The 23965-nt window shown below is 40.5% G+C and overlaps 3 protein-coding genes across 3 annotated transcripts; all 3 read right to left on the bottom strand.

Annotated features, from left to right (window-relative positions):
• Window positions 1–1308: 1308 nt before the first annotated feature.
• LOC135558695 (serine/threonine-protein kinase PLK3-like) lies at window positions 1309–10649 on the bottom strand. Its single transcript, XM_064992737.1, has 15 exons — window positions 10345–10649; window positions 9499–9606; window positions 9269–9385; window positions 9038–9167; window positions 8738–8825; window positions 8534–8629; window positions 6448–6646; window positions 5978–6104; window positions 5766–5875; window positions 5195–5315; window positions 4884–4967; window positions 4599–4761; window positions 4343–4472; window positions 2821–2931; window positions 1309–2683 (listed from the first exon to the last, which is right to left on the bottom strand). Exons 1-15 carry the CDS (start codon window positions 10552–10554, stop codon window positions 2489–2491), a joined length of 1989 nt encoding a protein of 662 aa, XP_064848809.1. The 5' UTR covers window positions 10555–10649; the 3' UTR covers window positions 1309–2488.
• A 2241-nt stretch (window positions 10650–12890) lies between these two features.
• cacybp (calcyclin binding protein) lies at window positions 12891–15264 on the bottom strand. Its single transcript, XM_064992736.1, has 6 exons — window positions 15135–15264; window positions 14503–14710; window positions 14277–14373; window positions 14057–14156; window positions 13860–13954; window positions 12891–13685 (listed from the first exon to the last, which is right to left on the bottom strand). Exons 1-6 carry the CDS (start codon window positions 15150–15152, stop codon window positions 13505–13507), a joined length of 699 nt encoding a protein of 232 aa, XP_064848808.1. The 5' UTR covers window positions 15153–15264; the 3' UTR covers window positions 12891–13504.
• A 4606-nt stretch (window positions 15265–19870) lies between these two features.
• mrps14 (mitochondrial ribosomal protein S14) lies at window positions 19871–23246 on the bottom strand. Its single transcript, XM_064992735.1, has 3 exons — window positions 23142–23246; window positions 21071–21235; window positions 19871–20377 (listed from the first exon to the last, which is right to left on the bottom strand). Exons 1-3 carry the CDS (start codon window positions 23211–23213, stop codon window positions 20195–20197), a joined length of 420 nt encoding a protein of 139 aa, XP_064848807.1. The 5' UTR covers window positions 23214–23246; the 3' UTR covers window positions 19871–20194.
• Window positions 23247–23965: the final 719 nt, after the last annotated feature.

Below are 23965 nucleotides of genomic sequence, written 5' to 3'. Positions count from 1 at the left end.
GATTATGGAAATTGAGAAAGAACTCGTGACAAGGTTCAGGTCCGATTTACATTTGATTTAAAGACAATTTAAGCTCCACGTGGGAGACTTTACTAATACCATAGACAAGTCTTAGGGCAGCACTGTGAAATCAATAGTTCAAGACAGATTGATTCCTCTGGCACAGAATAGTGATGTAAATTCATGTGATGAAATGAATGCGCCAGCATCTTTGTACAGTACAGCTCCCTTGACTTTCAGGTCTGGCTTGATATAACCCAGCAGCCCCCGGCCCAGTTTAACCAGCAAGCCAAAGAACCATGGGGGTCCGGGAGCACCACCCACGGCTCTACCCGAGGGGCTTCCCCAGGGCCTGTCCCCCTATACTTCTCTGCTCTTTTGCACACCAATATTCCTACTTGTACACCTGCTCATCTATCACGTGTTAATTTGCTAAACTAATTACGTCACTACTATGGCCTATTTATTGCCCTCTCACACCATATATAAACTGACTGTACGCTCGTTTATTCCATGTGTAAGTGTCACTGCTTTGCTTCATCTTGGCCAAGTCAGTTGTAAATTAACTTGTTCAACTGACCTACCTGGTGAAAAAAAAAAAAATCCTCATCCAGGAGCCAGCAACTGCAACTACCCTTTCACGCAGGGACTTGATCACCCTGACAAACACTTTTGGGCGGTTGGCTTCAGGGCAGTCTGGCCAGCTTCTTGGTTGCCTCTCCATTAGCCTGTCCAGGAGATCCAGCAAGAACACCTAGAAGACCAGGGAAGGGCCATCTTTTTAAAGCCAGTAAGGTCCAGAAGCTTGTGCAAGCCATGCTAGATAGTCAACTGGACAGACTCCGGCAGCCATTTTGTCAGACAGTGAAAAGTCAAAGATCAGTCTTGCACGGTACATGCTAGTGCATCAGGTCGTGGGGCAGAACAGGAGACAGGACCCATGGGTGGCCAGTTGCCTTGTGGGATTCGCAGCCTGATGACTGCAGTTGCCATGTTCCAAAAACCTTCATTTGTTCCTTGGGCCAATAGGTTTGTGTGTGTAATAGGCACTGAGTGACAACCATTCTAGTTCACCTGGAAGAATACTTATAATTTCCTTGTTCCTAGGGCCAGAAAATCAATTCTAATGTATGGCCAACACTTGTTTGTGGATCAATTTGTTTTTGCGATTTGTATTTCACCAACACCATTGTAAAATGTTACACCCTTGAATAGACATTTTACTCATGGGGGGAAAAAAAGCATCCATTTAGTTGGAGTTTCAGATTAAAGTCAAGCAAATTGTCAAATAATTCAAAATGGCCAATGTGATTTCCATAAACTTTATTTTACGCCAATATAGCACAAAAGTGATCATATTGAACATTTCCCATGTGTCAAGACCATACAATTACACAATAAATAAATGTATAAATAAAATAAATACAGGACATTATTGTGCACAAAAATAAAGATTCTGAAGCAGATGCTTTCAAAACATTGGATTTGACAAGACATTACCTGGAAGTTGTATAATACTTGCCCTCAGGAATCACAGTTTAAGGATCCAACTCTGGGTAGAGACGGCAATGTAAACCAAAGGATGGTACAGTATGATAAACAATAATTATTATTTCTTTTTTTACATACTGATATTACAGGGTTATATACCATTTTATCAAAAGCTTATACCAGGTAGTGACACTAGTGCTATTCAGACATTTGAAAAATACTTGCCTCCGTAGACCATCTCATGCCACCACACCCACATTCAAAAAGGGCTGTTATTGCACAATACAGGCAGACATCCCTCAAAGGCACTTTATCCCCTTTGCCAAACAATGCAATGTGGCGCAGCCTTTTTCAACTGAACACTAAAAAGCTATATTACCCAGTTAAGGTTTTAAAAAAAAAGAATAACCTTCTGGTATCTATAGCTAAAAACTAAAGTGGTAAAAATTACTGCGAATCCAAAGAAAGTGAAAGTTGTCACACCCATTGCCCTCCGTATGCTGTTGTGTACCAATTAGTGAAGTGTAATTATCATAAAAAAGGCAAGCGATGTCAAAGCATAAAAAAAAGCGAAGACCAACTTCACAGTTTTGACATTTTTTTTTGGGGGGGGGGGGGGTCAGGTCTGAGCAGGAGCTGAGAGAACATCAGGTTGGTGTGTATGAAGTGAATCAAGCCAGTAGTGTGATACTGTAGTCAGAATATAGGTTCATTCAAAAACAAAGGGCACCATAGCCCAAAGAGGCCAGACACTAGCCTAAGATTGGGGAGGACTCCCTGAATGAACAGAGCCTCCTGGTCATTTGCTCCCAGTGGGAGCAGAAAGCAGCAGGTTGGTTGAGACTTGTGGATGGCACCCAGAGTCATGGCCCTGGGGGGTGAAGTTTTCCCTAGGTACAGAGCCATGATCAGCATCCCCTCCCCCAATCCTAACCATTAGTGGGGGGGGGGAATCAGCATCTCGGGGCAACATCACCTTACTTGAGCTGTGGGTCCATTATGAATCTCCGTGATGTTGGAGCAGCTGGACCACGTAGCGCATGCGGTGCCTCAGCTCGGCAGAACAGCCCATTTCTGACAGCATGCTCAGGAGGTATGTGTAGGAGACACGTTCGCGGCTGATGTAGGTCAGTAGGTAAGAGTCGGAGGACTTGCACAGGATGATCTTGGTGTGGTCGGTGTAGAAATTCACCTGGGGAGGAGGAAGTTAAATAAAGTCACGGGGCACAATTAGTGCTAAGCTACCACAAGAGGGTTTTGAAACTAAGATTGTGCTCTAAAAACAGCATTACATCTACAGGTTGTGACAGTGTGGCTGTAAGGCCTTACCTGCAGGGTACCGTTGTTGAAGAGCATCACCAGAGCATGGTCGGTCTTCACCCACTGCAGAAGGAGTGGCGGCTGGGAGGGAGGCTGGTCTTCACAGTGGAGATCGCCACCCTGGAAGAGACAAGAAACTTGTTACATTACAATCCCAGTAAGATCATAAAACTACAGTGGCTTGGGAAAGAATTCAACCCCTGGCAATTATCCTATTTTGCTGCTTTACAACCTGGAATTAAAGTAGATTTTTGGGAGTTTGTAACATTTGATTTACACATGCCTACCAGTTTGAAGGTGCAAAACATTTACATTGTTCAGGGCAAAACTGCTCCAGCTCCTTCAAGTTGGATGGGTTCTGCTGGTGTACAGGTCTCTTTAAGTCATACCACAGATTCTCAATTGGATTGAGGTTTGGGCTTTGACAAGGCCATTCCAAGACAAATATTTCCCCTTAAATACCTTATTGCTTTAACAGTATGCTTAGGGTCATTGTCCTGATGGAAGGTGAACCTACATCCTAGTCTCAAATGTCTGGAAGACTGAAACAGGTTTCCCCCCAAGAATTTCCCTGTATTTATCACCATCCATCATTCCTTCAATTCTGACCAGTTTCCTAGTCCCTGCCAATGAAGAACGTCCCCACAGCATGATGCTGCCACCACCATTCTTCACTGTTGTGATGGTGTTCTTGAGGTGTTGGGTTTGCACCAGACATGCCAAAAGCTACATTGTAGTCTTGTCTGACAAGAGTACATTCTTCCATATGTTTGGGGAGTGTCCCACAAACCTTTTGGCGAACAAAACGTGTTTCTTTTGTCTTTCAATGGATTTTTTCTGGGCACTCTTCTGTAAAGCCCAGCTCTGTGGAGTGTACGGCTCAGTGGTTCTATGGACAGATACGCCAATCTCTGCTGTGGAGCTTTGCAGCTCCTTCGGGGTAATCTTTGGTCTCATTGATGCCTCAGATTAAATGCCCTCCTTGCCTGGTTCATGAGTTTGTGGGCAGCCCTCTTGGCAGGTTTGTTGTGGTGCCATATTCATTAAAAAATGTTACTGATTTGTTGTGCTCCGTGGGATTTTCAAAATGAAATTATTTTTTTATAACCCAACCCTTATCTGTACTTCACAACTTTCTCCCTGACCCGTTGAGAGCTCCTTGGTCTTCATGGTGTCGCTTGCTTTGTGGTGCCCGTTGCAGAATCTGGGGCCTTTCAGAACAGGTGTATATACACAGATCATGTGACGGAGCATGTGACCATTAAATCAAGTCCACCTGTGTGCAAACTAACTAATTATGCAATTTCTGAAGGTAATTGTTTCCACCAGATCTTATTAGGGGGTGAAAACATATGCACACCAGGTCTGTTTTTATTTTAAACAAGCTCATTTTACTTGACCAATTTGGACTATTTTGTATATGTCCGTTAAATGAAATCCAAATAAAAATCCATTTTATAGACTGGTTGTAATGCATTCTGATCAGTCATACCCTGATAAGGTGGTTAATAGAGAACCTTCAATGCCTCACCTCCATGAGGTTCTGTTCCATGTAGTTGGCCATCAGCTCCACGATCTGCTTCTGACTGCAGAGCTGCTCTGGTAAAGCACTGGCCTGGAAGGTGAAGTGTTTGTTGTTGGTCAAGCAGTAGTGCACAGTCCTGTGGGGAAGACAACGGTTTGAGACATTGAAAGGGCTACAATAAACCAGCAGACAGGTTGGCAAATCAATAAACTAAGGCTAATAACTGCTGAATATAATTTATCAAGTTGAAAAGGACTCTTACTTGCGTTGATCACACAGACTCAAGTGTGTCCCCTCATTGAAAAGCACACCAATGTTTTGATTGGAGAGCTGGTAGCCAAAGCCATATTTGTTGGAATAATCAACCCACTTTGTGACCCAGATAAAGGATTTGGGCCTGGAAAGACATGGCGGGTTTCTTGTAGCTGGAGAGGAAGACACTCATTTAGAAATTTCTCAGTAATAGAAGATTTCAGTATAATCAACTTGTTTAAATGCCATTTGAAGTAATGTACTAGAATAGCTTGTGGAGAGGCTTAAAGCTAACCTGCAGGCATGGCAGACAAACAACTGTTGAGGACCTTCATGGCCGACTCAGCTATAGACGCAGGGGTAAGGCCATCTTCACACGCTTGAGAGAGGGGAGGGTGAAGTTTAGTTGAAATCCCCACCAACAGTGACAGTCTGGCAAACTGATTCAACCACTTAAATATAATCCATGTAGATTAAAAGCTGTCTCGGCTATACATATGGAAGAGATCATGATCTGTTAGTGGTCCATTATTGGCACAGCACCACATTTAAAGCATCACGTTCAGCAATTGAGGTTCATCAAACTGAAGCCGAGTAGTGACTTACGTTCTGTGCTGCTGGCCACCGTGCCTTTAAAGGAGCGTGATGCTGCAGACTTCCTGGACTCCTCCTCAGGTGTGTCCAGCAGACCAGAGCTGACTTGCTGGCCTACCGTGGGAGGGGGAGCCTGAAAGAGGAAACAGCTGTCATGAGCAGTTGTCCGTCCTTCCTTACAAAGAACGGCACATGAGCCAAATGCAGTTTGTTGTATTGAATGAACGCTACAGACGCCAGGAGGCTGGGAGAACTATGATTTACAGAGTGCATATGCAATTGCATTTTGTTCCACAGGCCTGATTCACAAACCTTTTAAAAGATGGATCAAGCCATCACCCACAATCTCCCCATAGATTGTCTGGCTGAAATGGGATTCTGCTAAGTACAGTACAACACTATTCTGAGACATTCACTACTATGGCTGCCCTTTGACAGTCCCTTGATGGTCTAGATCTCTTGCTTCATCTCAGCTAACAAGCAACACTGCTGCATTGTTTGAAAGTAATTAACCTTAAGTCTAGCCTGCACTATAAAAAAGTTTAGCTTATGCTAAAAATAATCCATCCTTCAAAATACATACCTCATCGGTGCAAACTGTTTTGTAACTCATCTGGCGACTGATGGAGCATTTGACGATGCCTGACACAAGTTTAGAGATGCTCTCTCGCTCTTCACAGTGGTTCTTCTCCACTATAAAACCAAACGCATTAAATTATACCCTGATTCAAGAGTTAATCCTGGGGTTAAACTGCAGCCTTTTGAAGGTCAGTCATGACTTGCCACAAAGCTTACCTTTGGATTTTCTCTTGCCAAAGAGACTCTTAGCCATCTTTGTGAAAAACCTCTTGGCAGGGCTGGGCGGGTTGAGCTCTGGCACTGTCACACAGCTGCTGGGAGGCAGTTTATCCGGGGTGAAAGCCTAAAGAAAAAAAAAAAGTTTAGGACTGGGAAACTGCAAGGTTGGCAATTCAAGCAACCACTTAGCGCAATTAATACTGCCATCCTCTCGAGTCACTCTAGTCAGTGGGCACATGCTGTTATTCCTAGTGTGGCTCTAGAAAAACACTTCATATCCAAGGCTCAGCCCTCCAATTGTACCCAAATTGCATTCAAAGATTAAGCTTAATGCAATTGGAATGTCATTCAAAATACAAGTACAAATCAAGGCATTGGAGGGGGCTAAAAATATAATCCAATAAGTAAAAAGCGTCGGGAATTGGTGCTGTAAAGTCACGCCTAATTCCAGGGCATGGGCCACATACCTTGGTGAAGAATTGGTGGTTCAGGATTTGGTCTAGTGTGAGGCGGTCACTGGGGTCCTTCTGCAAAATGCCAGAGATGAGCTTCTGAGCTGCAGGAGACAGGGTCGAGGGCAGGTTGTATTTTACCTCCTTGATACACTTGTACGTCTCCTTCAGGTCAAGGGTTTCAAAGGGAGGGTTCCCACACATCAGTGTGTACCTGGGTGAAGCAAATCAAAATATTAAGTCTCCGCACAGCCAGTTGATTTAAACTGTTACACATTCCTCTATTTGAGGAATGTTATAAAAGCCGAAACACGCTTACCCATGGTCTACCTCATCACCCTTAAACTAGAGGTCGACCGATTAAGATTGAACAATGCTAATACCGATTATTGGAGTACCAAAAAAAAGCTGATAACGATTTAATCGGCCAGTTTTTTAAATTTGTAATAATGACAATTACAACAATACTGAATGAACACTTATTTTAACTTATTAATAACAAATTAAGCCTCAAATAAATGAAACGTTCAATTCGGTTTAAATAACGCAAAAACAAAGTTGGAAGTGAAAGTGCAATATGTGCCATGTAAGAAAGCTAACTTTTAAGTTCCTTGCTTAGGACGTGAGAAAATATGAAAGCTTGTGGTTCATTTTAACACGAGTCTTCAATACTCCAAGTAAAAAGTTTTAGGTTGTAGTTATTATAGGACTATTTCTCTCTATACCATTTGTATTTCATATACCTTTGACTATTGGATGTTCTTATAGACACTTTAGTATTGCCAGTATAACAGTATAGCTTCCGTCACTCTCCTCGCTCCTCCCTGAGCTCGAACCAGGAACACAACGACAACAGCCACCCTCGAAGCAGCATTACCCATGCAGAGCAAAGGGAACAACTACTCCAAGTCTCAGAGTGACATTTGAAACGCTATTAGCGCGCACCCCGCTAACTGGCTAGCCATTTCACATCAGTTACACCAGCCTCATCTCAGGAGTTGATAGGCTTGAAGTCATAAACAGAGCAATGCTTGACGCAAAATGAAGAGCTGTTGGTAAACCACACAAAAGTGCTATTTGAATGAATGCTTACGAGCCTGCTGCCGACCATCGCTCAGACTGCTTTAACAAATCATACTTAGTTCATTAATATGGTCGAATCCGGAAACTCTCGAAAACAAGACGTTAATTTTTTCAGTGAAATACGGAACCGGAACGTATTTTATCTAAGGGGTGGCATCCATTCGTCTAAATATTCCTGCTACACTGCACAAGCTTCAATGTTGTCAATTACGTAAAATTCTGGCAAATTAGGCGGCCCAAACTGTTGCATATACACGGACTGCGTGCAATGAACGCAAGAGAAGTGAAACAATTTCACCTGGTTAATGTTGCCTGCTAACCTGGATTTCTTTTAGCTAAATATGCAGGTTTAAAAATACATACTTCTGTGTATTGATTTTAAGGCATCGGTGTTCATGGTTAGGTACACATTGGAGCAACGATACACAGCGCATCGATTATATGCAATGCAGGACAAGCTAGAAAAACTAGTAATATCAACCACGTGTAGTTAACAATCAATCATAATTTATTTTTTTATAAGATAAGTTTAATGCTAGCAACTTACCTTGGCTTACTGCATTCACGTAAAAGGCAGGCTCCTCATGGAGTGCAATGAGAGGCATGTGGTTAGAGCGTTGGACTAGTTAACTGTTGGTTGCAAGATTGAATCCCGAGCTGACAAGGTGACAATCTGTCGTTCTGCTCCTGAACGAGGCAGTTAACCAACCGCTCCTAGGCCATCATTGACAATAAGAATGTGTTCTTAACTGATTTTCCTAGTTAAATAAATGTGTTAAGGGGGAGGCCAAATCCGTGTCCGAAAATACAGATGTCTGATTGTTTATAAAACTTGAAATCGGCCATTACGATTATTCGGTCGACCTCTAACTTAAACCATTTGAATACACTCAAGTGTGTATATAATTTACATTCAAGGCCTAAGTAGGAGCTGTAGCACCATAGAGCAAAGTGTGACAAGTACGCACTTAGTCAAATACAATGGACACCAAAGGACAAACATTCCAAGTATACTTACATTACACAACCTAGTGACCAGACGTCAGACTCTGTTCCATGGCCTTGCCTGTTCAACACCTCGGGGGCAAGGTAGTTTGGCGTTCCACAGATTGTTCTGAGGAGAAACCATTTGCATTAGAGCCGTTGTTCACCTCGGATTGGCTTTGAAGGAAACCTGAATATTCCACCAAAGGAATAGGACACATTCCACCAGATGACTTACTTCTTCCTCTGCTCGACTGTTTCCAACTTCGCAGCAAGCCCAAAGTCTCCCAAACGCAACTCCATGTTCTCATTTACAAAGAAATTGCCTGCAAGGGCAACATTTGTCAAGTCAGTTTTCCCAGGCCTCCCACGAGGAATAGTTTAAAGTGCTTTGATATAAAAGTACAACCAAATAATGACAAATTCAAAACATGCCATTGAGATTTTCAAACTGTCTGAACTGAATGAGAGTTGAGTGCCACCATTGTGGTAAAATAATCCAAACGATACATCTTATTCCACAAATCACCCTACACACCTAATTTGAGATCCCTGTGAAGGATGCCTCTGTTGTGAAGGTACTTCAGCCCAGATATGATCTGCCGGAGGTAGTACCGCACTTCTGGGTCTGTCAGTGTGTGTCTTGCTTTCCAAATGTGTGCCAGGGACTACAAAGACAAGGTCAGAGTGCTGTCAGTACCCAGTGAACACCCTTCAGAATGTCTGCACAAGCTGTACCACCACAGACCAAAGCAAGCGCACAGCTCACCTTTCTACTGCAGAGCTCAAGGAAAATATAGATGTTGTCTTGGTCTTCGAAGTGATGGGAGAACTTCACCACATGTTTGTGATGTAGGGTTTTGTGAAGTTCGATTTCATTTGTTATCTGTCAGAAGAGTAATAAAACAGGCACCCAAAATGTCAGTAGGAATAAAGACGAATCCTTTTTGGAAAGGAGTTAAAAGTCTGCAGATTATTGACAATGAAATGTGTCCTTACCTTATCCCTCTGATGAGGTTTTGACACCCTGCTCTGTGGTATCACCTTCACAGCATACATTTTGTTGCTGGAAAGGTCTGTCATTTCATAGCATCGTGCAAAGCCACCCTTTGAAGTAAAACACACTACAAATCAGTATCTGCCATAATCTGAACCATAAAAATAGCTTTTTTTCAGCGACATGTCTGTCCATGCATTTCATTTGTTTATAATGAAATTCGAATTAGGATAATGCGACTGCAGCATTTTAACAAAAAATGTTCCTCCTCATGCGGCAGCAGACAGGCGAAGATGTTGACACCGCGCTGTGTTGATACATTGTATCATGATACAAGATGCTATTAGAATGTACATTTTATCAACTAATTAATTATCAGTGACACGTCCGGTGTTTCATCGCATCATTACAACTGGCAAAAGAACGTTAACTATAATCATGGACGGCTTATTTAAAAAAAAAAATAAGGCGGCTGGAAGATAGATTTTCGAGGTCATTGGTAGGCTATCAAATATCTTGATAGCCTAGATTATACCTCGCTACTAACCCAGCTAGAGAATTAATGAAGTTGGAAGAGAGTCTGTCATACCCCGCACGTGGTCATCATTCCGCAATGAAACAATCACATTTGAGTGTAACGTGTAGCCAGCCCTGGCTTGCAGAACATGCGAACCAACCGGGAATAAATCATGCCAATGAATGAAAGTTGCCACGTTGTAACACTGACGCAGCAATAGCCAATCTCTTTATACTACCATCAAGCCACATTGTCAACAGAACGGTGTCTAAATATTTGATTTGTGTGCGATACATAGCAGCACGTAGATCAAATTGATAGAATAATATACCTTTCCCAGAAGCTTTCCTTTGCTGTAAGATTTTCCTGTCTTGGAATCAGTCACCACCTGGGCGAGATCTGGTTTGATTTGTTCCGATTTTGTCTTGTTCGGTTTAGTAGGTAGAATAACTTGGCTATGTTCTGGACAAGGTTTGAATAGATCCGGATTCATCGTGAGGCATGAAGTACGCTGAGAGGTGGTAAAACACGCAGTATTCATTCATCCAAAAATAGATATTCTCCAACAATCCACAGATGTAACAATTTATCCTTTTAGCGGTGTCGTATCCTGAACTCCAACTCGTATACATCTAACATGCCTGGGCTGAAAATTCCGCAGCTATATAAACTGTCGTCACAGAAGTGGGCGGGTGAATAGGTGGCTCATTCCTAAAATGAACCAACCATATTTGCTCGAAATACTTCTCAATCAAAGCTGATTGAAACAATAAATGTGATTTTTATGTGTGTGTGAAATACTGAACGTCCTCATGAACAATTTATCCAGTCACGTGACTGTATTGATTCTACTGCTGCTGAATGATATGATTTTTTTTGAGAGACATAGACGGTTTAAACCTGTCTTATAAAATAGACAATACATTTTTCACATTATCAGAGCAACAACACTATCATACAGCGGTGTAAAGTACTTAGGTAAAAATACTTTAAAGTACTACTTAAGTAGTTTTTTGGGGTATCTGTACATTATTTTACTATTTTTTATATTTTTGACAACTTTTACTTCACTAAATGATGGACTTTTTACTCCATACATTTTTTCCTGACAGCCAGAGGTACTCGTCACATTTTGAATGCTTAGCAGAAGAGAAAAATGGTTCAATTCACATACTTATCAAGAGAACATCCCTGATCATCCTTGTGATAAAGTATTGTTCGTTGATTGCTGTTTTTATTTTATTACATGTAATTTAATTCCTAAGATACTGGTTACATTGCCATTTTTAAGACAAAATCATACTAACAAGATACGTGAACAAATATATATTTAATCGTGAATATCCATGTTATGTTGATATAGAATAATACGTGTGACGTGCTCTGATATAATAGCAGTGGTGGGAAATGTACCCAATTGTCATACTGGAGTAAAGGTAAAGGATACGTTAATAGAAAATGACTCAAGTAAAAGTGAAAGTCATCCAGTAAAATACTACTTGAGTAAAAGTCTGAAAGTATTTGGTTTTAAATACACTTAAGTATCAAAGTAAATGTAATTGCTAAAATATACTTAAGTATCAAAAGTAAAAGTACAGCTACAAAACGTTTTACAGGTATAAATCGTTTTACATTCCTAATATTAAGCAAAGCAGACGGCCACATTTTCTAGTTTTTTTAATTTACAACTAGCCAGTTGCACACTCCAACACTCAGACATAATTTACAAACGAAGTGAGTCCTTCAGAAAAGTCAGTAAGATCACATTGACCTTATCCCTTGGCTGAACATATTGAGGCTGTTTTACTCATTTAACTTCTGACAGTGCATGGGAAAGTGATTCCAGATGCCACCTAGTGGAGTAAACATTGAACGATTTCAGCATGAACTATACTACATTCGGCAGTGGGGGTGCGGGGATCCGGCTTTAAATGTACTCATGAAAGTTGTAATAGTAGAATGCACAAAGTTCAATTTCGAACTTGGGTAGTGCATTATCGTTTCCTCTTGTCATGTTAGTCATTGCATACCTTAGCGAGCTATTTATAAATTGTCAGAAATGTCCAGATCAACTAGCCCATGTCAGCGAACGTTTTTTTATTTCGTTTTTTTTAGCCTATAGATATGATTTTTGTCACTCAAATAGCACATGAATACACATTAGACATGGCAAAATGTATAGAATTTAAAGGAAAATAGCTTTAAAACGGCAAATGATCTTTGCACCCCATGAGAAAATGTGTAGAAATACAGGAAATAAGCTTTAAACATGCAAAATTCTCTACACCAATAAGAGGGGTGTGATCAGCTTGTGTCATGAACAGGGCTTGTGATCATAGAAATAGTCTAGGGGTGCACAGCGGTGTTCCCCGATGCTGGAAGGGGGGACAGCAACGCAAAGTGTCTGGATACAGCTTTTAGCCGTGGTATATTGGTCATATACCACAACCTCCGAAGGTGCCTTATTTATATTATTAACTTGTTAACATAGTAAAATTATTTTTATGTCATACCTGCAGTAGTCTGATATATCACATATTTCAGGTAATCAGGGCTCAAACCACCTGGTTTATAATGGCAAATAATCAGTGGCTGGGTTAATCCAGGATCTGGACATACAGTAGGTCAACCCTTTCTAAGCTTTACATGCTGAGACGCGGTGTTCAAAATGGTACATTTTCAGCAATCGGAAAGCTGCTTTCTTGGTTTTAGGCATAAAATACATTTTACGAATAAAGAATGTTTCTTTTTAATAAAGGTTCCTGCTAATAATTGCCCCCCCCCCCATGTAATTCAAACAATGGCAGTCTCTGGGGTCTGCATCTTGATCACTTCACTTGCATTTCAGAACCAAACCATGGAAGGCAACAAGAAACATTTAGAGTGAATAACTTTTATTTTATTCTGAAATGCATGAATGAATACATACATGAATGCAATTTTACCTTCACAAATATACTTTGTGATCTGCCTAATAAAGTGGTATTTTAACACAGTTATCACCTTTTGAGTGATTTGAGGATGAACAGTACTGCAAACTTTAATTTTCAACCAGTCTAAGGACTTAAGGCATTGGAATGCAAAATCAATGTACAAAAAAAATAAAAAATAATGAAGGACTGGAAGGTTGGTAGATTTAGAGCAGGGGTGTCAAACTCATTCCATGGAGGGCCTAGTGCAGGGTTTTCCAAACTCAGTCCCTGGGATCCCAAGGGGGACACATTTGGGTTTTTGCCCAAGCACTAGAGCTGATTCAAATAATCACCAAGTTTAGATAATATGAATGAGCTGAGGACAGAGTTTGGGAAACGCTGGCCTAGTGTCTTCAGGTTTTTCTTACAATTAAAACCTAGACAACCAGGTGAGGGGAGCTCTTTACTAATTAGTGATCTTAATTCATGAATTAAGTACGAGGAGCAAAAACATGCAGACACTCGGCTCTAGGTGCAATGAGTTTGACACGTGATTTAGAGGGGGTGGGTGGATCAGGTTCAAAACATGCCCATGTTGCTAATGTCTCCATCTCCTTTGGCTTTCTTGTCCTGGGACTCAGACCAGGCCTTGTTGATGGTGCGCTTCATCTCATCGTCCCCATCAGAGTACATCTTTTTCAGCATGCTCATTAGTCCATCGCTAGGATCAGCATTCTCTTCTGGGTTTACACTGGGCTTACTGTGCAAAGACAACAATGTTATTTGTATTTCTCTAAAAAGGTTTGGCAGTAAACATCTTGAACAGTGTCAAGGTTACAGCTCAATATCCATTACAAGTCTAATCAATTAAGAGTGATTTCATCTTCAACCATTCAATTATTTGGCTTAGCACAATAAATTGTGTTTGACTTACTCTTTTTCTTTGATCTGTTTCTGCACCTGTGTTAAGCATTCCCACTTCTTGGTAGTCTTCTTCTTACACATTACCAGGACCATATCTGTTTTAATCTATAAAAAAAATAAGGATATGACAAGGGATGTCATTTACAATTTGCCCAGATAAAGTATTGCAGTTTACAATGTTGATGTAAATCTAAAAGAATCAAACACCTTTTTAGAGCTGTTCTGAACATCAACAGGATTAAGAAGATTGTTGATCGTCATTTGATGGTTCTTCCCATCCAAATCATTCACAAGTAGAACGAAAGACCTGTATGCATGAAACAATAGATCAGTTAAACAAACAAAAAAACAGGCAAACGTGTTGACTAAGAGAGAGCTAAAGGGATTGAAGCGTTTATCAATGTGACATAACTAAAACATAGCCTACCTCTCTGTGAAAGTGACCTTCACATTTTCTGGTAAAATCTTGTGTACACCATTGAGGGTGATGTAGATTTTGACAAATTTTTCTGATTGGTCCCACCCTGCGTCAAAGAACATGCATTCATTTTCATTGTAAAAGCAGCAGTTGCCTACATTTTTTACATTAGTGTTTGCTAGCCGAGCTGCTAGGAAAGCGATTCATACTTAGATAGATATTACAAAAGTAGTACCATAGTTGTTTATTTTGACTGTGTATGCTTTTGAGACAGAGGTTGGATCTGTCTCCCTTTTTGCCAGCTGCTCTTTCTGATGTCGCTTCACTGAAATCTCCTTCTCAATCTTCTTCTGTTCCAGTTTGAGGACATCCTGAACACGTGTTCTCTCAGACTTCTCCAGAAGACTGGCGATCTCCTGTAGGTCTGTCTCCAACTGGTTGATCTAAGTATATAAAAAAACATTTATGCCTCTACATCGAGAATAAAGCTAACGTTTGCTAGCAAACATTGCTTTGCAACAGCTAGCTAGTAAGCAACTCACTCGTTAGCTAGCTAACAAGTAAGTTAGCCGTCACACCAAGACGCCAACACTAAGCTAGCACACATCGCTAACTAAAGTGAACTAGCTAGTTGACATGCCACGGTTGACTTAATATTTAGTTAACGTGACTGAGTACAATTTAGATCATATTAAAATGAGTAGAATTAAGTATTCTAGCTCATTCATAATTCTATGGCGCAACATCAGCTAGCTTGCTAACGATAACATCCCAGATAAGCATTGGTAGCTAACTGGCAAGTAACCAGGCTGAGAAGACTTTGACCGAGCTATTTTTATGCAGTCCCACAACATGATAGCTAATTACCTGTTCGCTGAGGTCCATTTCGTCGTTTATTCTGTAAGGTTTATATGGGTGTGTTTTGGATAGATTAACAGCGAAGTTTCCAATGCTCCTTTGTAACAATGAAAATGCTCCGTCTAGAGCGATTGATATTTCACTTGAGTTCCGCCAATATTTTCACCTTTCGCTATCGGTCAAAATGTGCACTGTACAATGTCCAATGATACCTGAAAATCAATTTGCCTACTAATAATTTTCCCACATTTCTTTCACATTACTCGAGTTGAAGGAAACAAGTACAACTACTATTTGGCTCAGAATAAAAATCGACAGTGTATTTTGATGAAATCACTATATTTGCTCTGAAACGCAGTAGTCGTACGTTTTATTGGTTTCTCGCAGTCACACTGAATTGTACACATTTACAATCATAACATCAATCATATATAATTATCGAATAATAAAATCCTAAACTAGCAAAACACTTGTGCAATATGCCGAAATCGCTCTGCCATTTCCTGGTTGCTAAAATCCTAATAGTTAGCCTAATTTCAGTTTGTGACAAAACAAGCAATTCATTAGTGTTGAGAATCAACGTACCATCTAACCCGCTGTACAATATAATGTCAATAACCCAAAACATTGTATTTTCAGCTGGTTGAAGCTGGTGTACAAAACTGAAAGTAAAGACACAAAAACTAAACATAAGAACAGAAAGTATACAAATAGTGCACATAGAACTGATCTACCGCTTCTTATATACTGACAAAAATATAAAGGCAACATGCAACGATTTTAATGAGTTATAGTTTATATAAGGATATCAGTTAAATAAAAAATAATAATCCGGCCCTAATCTATGGATTTCAAATGACTGGGCAGGGGCGCAGCCATGGGTGGGCCTGGGAGGGCATAGACCCACTCACTTGGCAACCAGGCCTACCCACAGGCCACTGAGGAGCCCAGCCAATCAGAATGAGTTTTTCCCCACAAAGGGGCTTTATTAAAGTGGTCCTGGGCTGGTGTGGTTACACTAGGTCTGCGGTTGTGAGGCCAGTTGGACTTAATACCAAGTTCTCTAAAATGACGTTGGGGTGGCTTATGGTAGATAAATTAACATTTAATTATCTGGCAACAGTTCTGGTGGACATTCCTGCAGTCAGCATGCCAATTGCACACTCCCTCAAAATCTGTGACAATGTGTTGTGTGACAAAACTGCACATTTTAGAGTGGCCTTTTATTGTCCCCAGCACAAGGTACACCTGTGTAATGATCATACTGTTTAATCAGCATCTTGATATGCCACACCTGTCATGTGGATGGATTATCTTGGCAAAGGAGAAATGCTCACTAACAGGGATGTAAACAAAATTCTGCACAAAATGAGATAAATAAGCTTTCGGTGCATATGGAAAAATTCTGGGATCTTTTATTTCAGGGAAAACAGAAAGGAAAACGCCACACACTGCTGCTCATGCTCCCAGGTGATATTTATTTATAACAACGTTTTGACCCTTAGGTCTTCAACATGCATCCATATCCCAGGTAGGGGTGGAAGGTCCTATATATAGGTGCAGTACTCAGTGACATCACTTCCTGAAACAGGAAGTAAAAAATGTATAACATAGGTTCACAGTATTAACATTCAATGTATCAAAATATATGATCATTCACAAGGAATGTGAATGTGATCAACATTTACAGTAATATACATACACATACAATATATTTTATTTCAGCTCATGAAAACATGGGACCAACACAAATCACATCAAATTGTATTTGTCACGTGCACATGCACTTACAAGCCCTTAACCAACAATACAGGTCAAGAAATAGAGTTAAGAAAATATTAACAAAATAAACTAAAGTGAAGAAAAAAAAAAAAAAAAAAAAAAAAAGTAACAAGAAAATTACATAACAATAATGAAGCTAGATACACGGGGTACGGGTACCGAGTCAATGTGCAGGGGTACAAGTTAGTTGAGGTAATTTGTAAAGTGACTTTGCATTGATAATAAACAGCGAGTAGCAGCAGTGTAAAAACAAAGGGGTGGTCAATGTAAATAGTCCAGGTGGCCATTTGATTCATTGTTCAGAGGTCTTATGGCTTGGGTTAGAAGCTGTTTAGGAGACTTTTGGACCTAGACTTGTCGCTCTGGTACCGCTTGCAGAGAGAAAAGTCTGACTTGGGGGACTGGAGTCTTTGACAATGTTTTGGGCCTTCCTCTGACACCGTCTAGTATATAGGTCCTGGATGTCAGGAAGCTTGGCCCCAGTGATGTACTGGGCCGTACTCACTACCCTCTGTAGCGCCTTACAGTCAGATGCCGAGCAGTTGCCATACCAGGCAGAGATGCAACCGGTCAAGATGCTATCGATTGGTGCAGCTGTGGAACTTTTTGAGGATCTGGGGACCCATGCCAACTTGATATGTTGCGTTGATATTTTTGTTCAGTACTTTCTTTCAATGAGAATGACAGATCTATAGCTCAGAATTCTATGTGAATTTGGTCAGGTCGCCCAAAACGTTACATATTGCAGCTTTAATATAATACATTTTTAAAATATGCCTTCCTAATACTGAGTTGCATCCCCTTTTGCCCTCAGGGCAGCCTCAAATCGTCGGGGCATGGACTACAAGGTGTCGAAAGCGTTCCACAGGGATGCTGGCCCATGTTGACTCCACAGTTGTGTCAAGTTGGCTGGATGTTGGGTGGTGGACCATTCTTGATACACAAGGGAAACGGTTAAGTTTGGAAAAACCCAGCAGCGCTGCAGTTCTTGAGACACTTAAATCAGTGCACCTGGCACCTACTACCATAGCCTGTTCAAAGGCACTTAAATATTTTGTCTTGCCCATTCACCCTCAGAATGGCATACATACATATACAAGCCATGTCTCAAGACTTGAAAATCCTTATTCAACCTGTCTCTCCTTCTCTTTATCAAAACCGATTGAAGTGGATTTAAAATGTGACATCAATAAGGGATCATAGATTCACCTGGTCAGTCTGTCATGGAAAGAGCAGATGTTCCTAATGTTTTGTTGACTGCGTATACAAAACAACAATACTATAACAACAAGGTTAGGGGTGGCATCTTTAGAAAATACATCTTTAGAGTTCTTAGGCAGGCATTTTTAAGGCCCTGGGCTATTTGGTGTGTGTATTGATCTGTTTATGGGAGTGTTCAGTTTGTGGATGTTTGCCCGTCCAGTAATTTGCCATCTAGTTGGGGCGAGCCAGTCTGAAAACTGGGAGTTCTGCAAGGATTTAGCAAATAGGAGTCTACAGCGATGACCATGTTTACATGCACACAGTATTCTGGATAGTAGCTCAATCCCGCTTAAGGTCTTATTCGGGATAAGCTGTTGACACACACCTTTGGTATCCCTGTACCCATAAATAAACAGAATATTCATAATTTAAGTATATGGGTTAAATGGAATAGTAACAGAAATCTGAACACTGACTGTAGGCCTATAAACTCTCACATGTAGCATAATATAATCATAATTATATTAACTTCGCAGAATTATGCATTTCTTGCAGTGAAAATATTCAACAAATGTTAATTTTGTCTCAGGAACAGGAGTGGAGAAATATTTATTTCAGCATCTCTTGAGATAATGCAAATGTGTGTAATATGTTATCTTGACACTGTTATGCAAGCAGTCAGTATTCCAACCACATAACATATGCACCCAAGACCAACTGAAGTCTTTTCAGAAACATGTTTTGAAGTTCTCAGCTTTTCATTTCTTTAAAACCGGTCTAACTGATGACATTTGGCATTTTGCACAGATCCAATCTCTCCACTGTTTTGGAGTTATTGTGTTTTCTCCCCGGTCCTTAAATGAAACCGACTACTTTACCGGTGTTAAATAGACTAATGCATTCATTCTGTTGATGGAAGTCATTCCAGTGAGCACTACTTTTAGTCTTCTGGGGCAACAACTTATAACAGAAGAGAAGCTGCATGTTCAAACTATAGCTGACAAACAAATGGCAGAAATTATAATTAGAAACATGTCTAAATTTGGGGTGAAAGTAGTCAGTAGTCAATTATTTATTGTAGGCTAAATTATGGTGGATCAAACTGCTCAGGTAGCCTACTTTTTGAAGTGATATGTTTGACAGTCAGATGAAAACATCACAACACCTATGATATGAGCAACTGAGCCTGTGCAGACCGCAAAAACATCAGTAAACAGGATGAGAGGTTTACATGCCACAGTATCCCGTTTCAGATCACCATATCTCAGGCATTTTATCCAGGTTTCTCATAACCGGGATACAAGCCTTTTCAGGTTATTGTAAACGGGATGATGTTTATATTTGTCAACTCAAAAACAGAATACTTGAGTTTCCCGAATAATAACAGGACACTGGTGTGCATGTCAACGTAGTTAATGTCTCAGGGATAAATGTGAGCCACACTGGCTGTGAAAAAGATCTGTGAAAAGACCTGATGTCATTGTTCAAAAGACCAGTTAGTGAAACATTTTTTTAACGAATTGGGCTCCCATTGAATATTTACATTCAATCATGGAAAAGACACTTTGCTAGTGGAAGCACTTTGTCAGAATGATAACAAGTGAATGGACAACCTCATTTGAGCACTTTGAGCTCTCAGCCATACCAAATGGTTAATTAAACATAGCATTTTCTAAGTTATCTCAGGAGCATCCTTGACATAAGGCTTTTTACAACGCCAACAGCAAAACACCAATTCTCATTAAAAGACAATCCGGGGATTCAAACATACATCCTTTTATTTGTTTTAATACAGTTGACACTTTTAAGCTGTCAGTTGCAACCTTCAATTAACATAATTCAAAGTGGTGTGGAAAAGAAAAACAGAGTTCACAGCATAGTGTACTGTGTTGGTCCGTTCGTCCGACAATGACTAACCCTAATCACCAGTAGTGTAGTAGAGGATAAATGCACGTAAATGCTTTTATATTTTGCACGAGTGTTTACCCATCTTCTGCAGGTTTAGGGACCATTACTTTACTCACTGCAAACGATGACCACCTATTATTATTATTTTTTACCACTACATCATTGAGATAAATAAATCACCACATGGCCCGCTGTATTCCAGACATCTGGTTGTGGTCCGCCAGGTGACGGAAGACTATGCGACTGAGACGCCACCTGCGCTTGACGCCCCGCGGCCGTGAGGTCATCACACATCTATTCCGGATTCGTACTGGGCAGCTGTCACGTGGTAGCGCGGCGATTTCTTTATCGGCAACATCCTGCAAGGATATTTATTTGTCATGTAAAACACTGGAGGCTTAATATTTATCAAATATAAGCTACTCAAACAAGTTGTCGTTACCATTAATGAAATTATAATTGATGTTATCATAGGACATCCCGCCCCAGTAGTTTCAAGTTTCAATGTCACGCGCACAAGTACAGTGAAATGCCTTTCTTGCAAGCTCTAAACCTCACAACGCAGTAATCAATATCAGTGTGGCACTAAAAGCAACATAAGGGGGAGGGGGAGGAATAAGAACATGATCTGTGCTTTCGAGATGTTGACGATGAGTATGACGTGTCTTTTCTCATTAATGAAAGCTCTGCTAGCGTTAATGTCAAAATACATTCTTTACTCACCGAATATGGAGTTTTACTGGGCAATGATCTTAATTTACTTCCTTTACTCACTTTGGCACCTCCAATGTACGGAGCTGTTGTAGACTTACGGCCTGTGCATGGCAGTAATGAGTGATTAAAAAATATAATTTTTATTGCTGTCTAATGGGAGTTTGAATCAAAACTTCCGAGGCGTTATTAGAAGCCATGTCATACTCGTCGTCGGCATCTCTAACGCACAGATACTGGGGCAAGAACATCCCAACAAACTATTTAACAAAACACAAAATACTGAACATTACAACCACAGAAAAGATAGTTGAAGCACAATATGCATAATTGTGGGCTACCTGAAGCTCCTTGGGGAGAACAGTGTTCTTCCTTAGTGCATTGATCCGTAGTCTTTCATCTGCATAGTCAAAGGCCATCTGCCTTCTCTTCACGTCACGTAGCATTCTCCAGTCAACATAGTACCCTCTGACTTGCTCCACCACACTCCAGCAGCTTCTCAGAGTCTGGAACACAGACATGAAGTTGAGAAACCATACACAGATGATAGCATACAGGAGATCTACCTCTGGTCCACTTCATGCGTAGGATGCGCATACAGCTCGTAGTGTTGATCCAACGCATGCGTGTGCATCAGAAGCAGAGCCAGTCTGGTGGCACAACCCGCCTTATCTCAGCTCACTGGTCACCATAGCAGCACCCACTCGTAGCACGCGCTACTGCAGGTATATCTCACTTGTCACCCCCAAAGCCAATTCCTCCTTTGGTTGTCTTTCCTTACAGTTCTCTGCTGCCAATGACTGGAACGAACTGCAAAAATCTCTGAAGCTGGAGACTCATATCTCCCTCACTAGCTTTAAGCACCAGGTGCAGTGCATAGCCCATCTGTAAACAGCCCATCTATCTACCTACCTCATCCTCATACTGTATTTATTTATCTTGCTCCTTTGCACCCCAGTATCTCTACTTGCACATTAATCTTCTGCACATCTACCATTCCAGTGTTTAATTGCTATATTGTAATTACTTTGCCACCATGGCCTATTTATTGCCTTAACTCCCTTATCTTACCTCATTTGCACTCACTGTATATAGACTTTTTGTTTTCTTATGTTCTACTGTATTATTGAATATGTTTTGTTTATTCCATGTGTAACTTTGTGTTGTTGTATGTGTCAAATTGCTATGCTTTATCTTGGCCAGGTCGCAGTTGCAAATGAGAACTTGTTCTCAACTAGCCTACCTGGTTAAATAAAGGTGAAATATATACATATCTATTTTTTTAAACACAAAGTGCTGCTCAAACATTTTCCTTCGTAGTTAGAAGACTTAGCCCAAAGGCCGGCAGATGGCGATAGTCATTTCATCTTACCATACAAAGGAAACCTTTGCAGCCTGAATAGAGAATGTACGAAACGGTCCACAGTGGATACGAGTGTATAACCGGCTGCATGCAGTCTCTTTGGACGGTAAGCTGAAATGACTCAATATCGCCATCTGCCGGCCTTTGGGCTACAGAAGAATGACCTTGCTTGCAGAGAAAAACTATCCAGCATTCTAGCAACATCCTTACTTTGGTGAGTTACAAAAATAGAGATTGAAGCCAGTAGTCACTTAACAATGTTGGGGAAACAAACATTTTCTATGAAAGGATAAATGGAAAGCATCAGAGCATAGAGGCCATGGTGATCCTGTTAAATTACTATAGTGGTATTGTCATAAACCCTCAAAGTTCCAAAATGGGGTGAATATGGCAGCCATATTGGTCAGGGAGAAATCCAAACCAGTCTAATTGGAATTAATGGCAGTAGAGGCATGACCCTGATTTTACTTGTGCAGGAAAATAAAATGTGATATTAGAAATTGTGTAATAGAATTAGTCAATCTAAAACATTGTCAAAAAATGATCAATAGTTTATAGAGGTTTTATACACATTTTCTGTATAAATAGCCTCATATGTAAACAGACCATGAATGTCACCATTTTTGTTTTTTTGAAAGCTGTGAGTACTGATATGATACAATATCAGTTCCTGTATCAAATTGTCTTAAGTCATATCATCAACTGACTTCAGCCAGTGTATGGCTGTAGATTGACTGCATGGTCTGAATGTAATATTGGCTAAATGTATGGAATCACTCCTCAAACTGTCTTGCATAGTGCAGATAAAGTCATTATTTTACATGATCGTATCACAGCACTGGCAAACTATGGTTGACCAACTCCCTGACCTTGATCCCATCATAAGAAGGTTCAAATAATTTGTTGTTGTAGCGCGATGGACCAGAGCTAGGCTTTCGTTAGCATACTAGCTAGCAATCCCGTCTTCTCCTCCTCTTTCAGGCTATAAAGTCCACAACTGAAATGTACCCTTGATGAAATCATTAACAATAATTCAAAAGACGTCATACCTGTTTAGGTGTACAAAAGGAGGAGTGAAAAACATTTATCCCCGCAAGTGCAGTCCTACAGGCCGCCGCCATCTTGACAATTGCGTCTGCTTCTGTAATGCTCAAAATGTTGATGTGCACAATACTACCACCTTGCGACAAGGCGGGAGTTGGCCTGCATGTAGTTTTTACTGGGTTGTCACTATTACAGCCACAAAGTAAAATTGTCTATATCGCAACAATTTATGAAAACAAAAACTGTTTGTCTTAATTTAAGGCTAGGGTTGGGCATCAGGTTAGCAGTGTGGTTAAGTCAGGGTTAAGGTTAGTGTTAGATCAGGTTTTGAGAGAAATTGTAGAAATAGGCAGAGTTTAGCCATAATGATATTGTAACTGGTGATGACTTTTTACACTGTGTGAACTCATTCCCGTGAGGTGCAATGCAAATGCAATAAACACAAATATCTTGAATAACAATAATAAATACAATTAAATGATGCTTTAATGACTCGATTGAGAAGGGAAAAAGAGAGAGATTCCCTGCAGAACCCCATTTTCACCTAAGGATGGCAGTATTTGTTCAGTGATGAAGTGATTTGATATCTGAGTCTGAATAATGTTTGGATTTAATCAGTTTGGTTGAGGGCAGTCCTTAATCATTTATAAAACAATACAAGTGACTTCTTTCCAACAGTTTGCTGAGAGCTGGCAGCAAGCTTATAGGGCTGCTGTTAGAACCAGTAAAGGTTGTTTTACCACTCTTGGGTAGCGGAATTACTTTGGCTTCCCTCCATGCCTGAGGACAAAGACTTTCCTCTAGGCTCAAATTAAAAATATGACACATA

Source organism: Oncorhynchus masou, chromosome 17 (genome assembly GCF_036934945.1).
Source record: "Oncorhynchus masou masou isolate Uvic2021 chromosome 17, UVic_Omas_1.1, whole genome shotgun sequence".
Taxonomy (NCBI): Eukaryota; Metazoa; Chordata; class Actinopteri; order Salmoniformes; family Salmonidae; genus Oncorhynchus; species Oncorhynchus masou.
The sequence above is the reverse complement of the archived record's forward strand: the minus strand, read 5'-3'. Positions and strand labels throughout refer to the sequence as shown.

What these genes read in the sequence shown, in the direction of transcription:
- LOC135558695 (XM_064992737.1), bottom strand. Translation starts at nt 10,554, where the DNA reads ATGAATACTGCGTGTTTTACCACCTCTCAGCGTACTTCATGCCTCACG. An exon ending in TGGTCACTAGGTTGTGTAAT is followed by an intron (nt 6,647 to 8,533) that starts GTAAGTATACTT and finishes TGCTTCACCCAG; the next exon opens with GTACACACTGATGTGTGGGA. An exon ending in TGGAACAGAACCTCATGGAG is followed by an intron (nt 2,932 to 4,342) that starts GTGAGGCATTGA and finishes TGTCTCTTCCAG; the next exon opens with GGTGGCGATCTCCACTGTGA.
- cacybp (XM_064992736.1), bottom strand. An exon ending in AGTCAAAATAAACAACTATG is followed by an intron (nt 14,374 to 14,502) that starts GTACTACTTTTG and finishes TCTTTGACGCAG; the next exon opens with GGTGGGACCAATCAGAAAAA. An exon ending in TTCAGAACAGCTCTAAAAAG is followed by an intron (nt 13,955 to 14,056) that starts GTGTTTGATTCT and finishes TTTTTTTTATAG; the next exon opens with ATTAAAACAGATATGGTCCT.
- mrps14 (XM_064992735.1), bottom strand. Translation starts at nt 23,213, where the DNA reads ATGGCGGCGGCCTGTAGGACTGCACTTGCGGGGATAAATGTTTTTCAC. An exon ending in CCTTTTGTACACCTAAACAG is followed by an intron (nt 21,236 to 23,141) that starts GTATGACGTCTT and finishes TCTGTGTTCCAG; the next exon opens with ACTCTGAGAAGCTGCTGGAG. An exon ending in TTCTCCCCAAGGAGCTTCAG is followed by an intron (nt 20,378 to 21,070) that starts GTAGCCCACAAT and finishes ATATCCTTGCAG; the next exon opens with GATGTTGCCGATAAAGAAAT.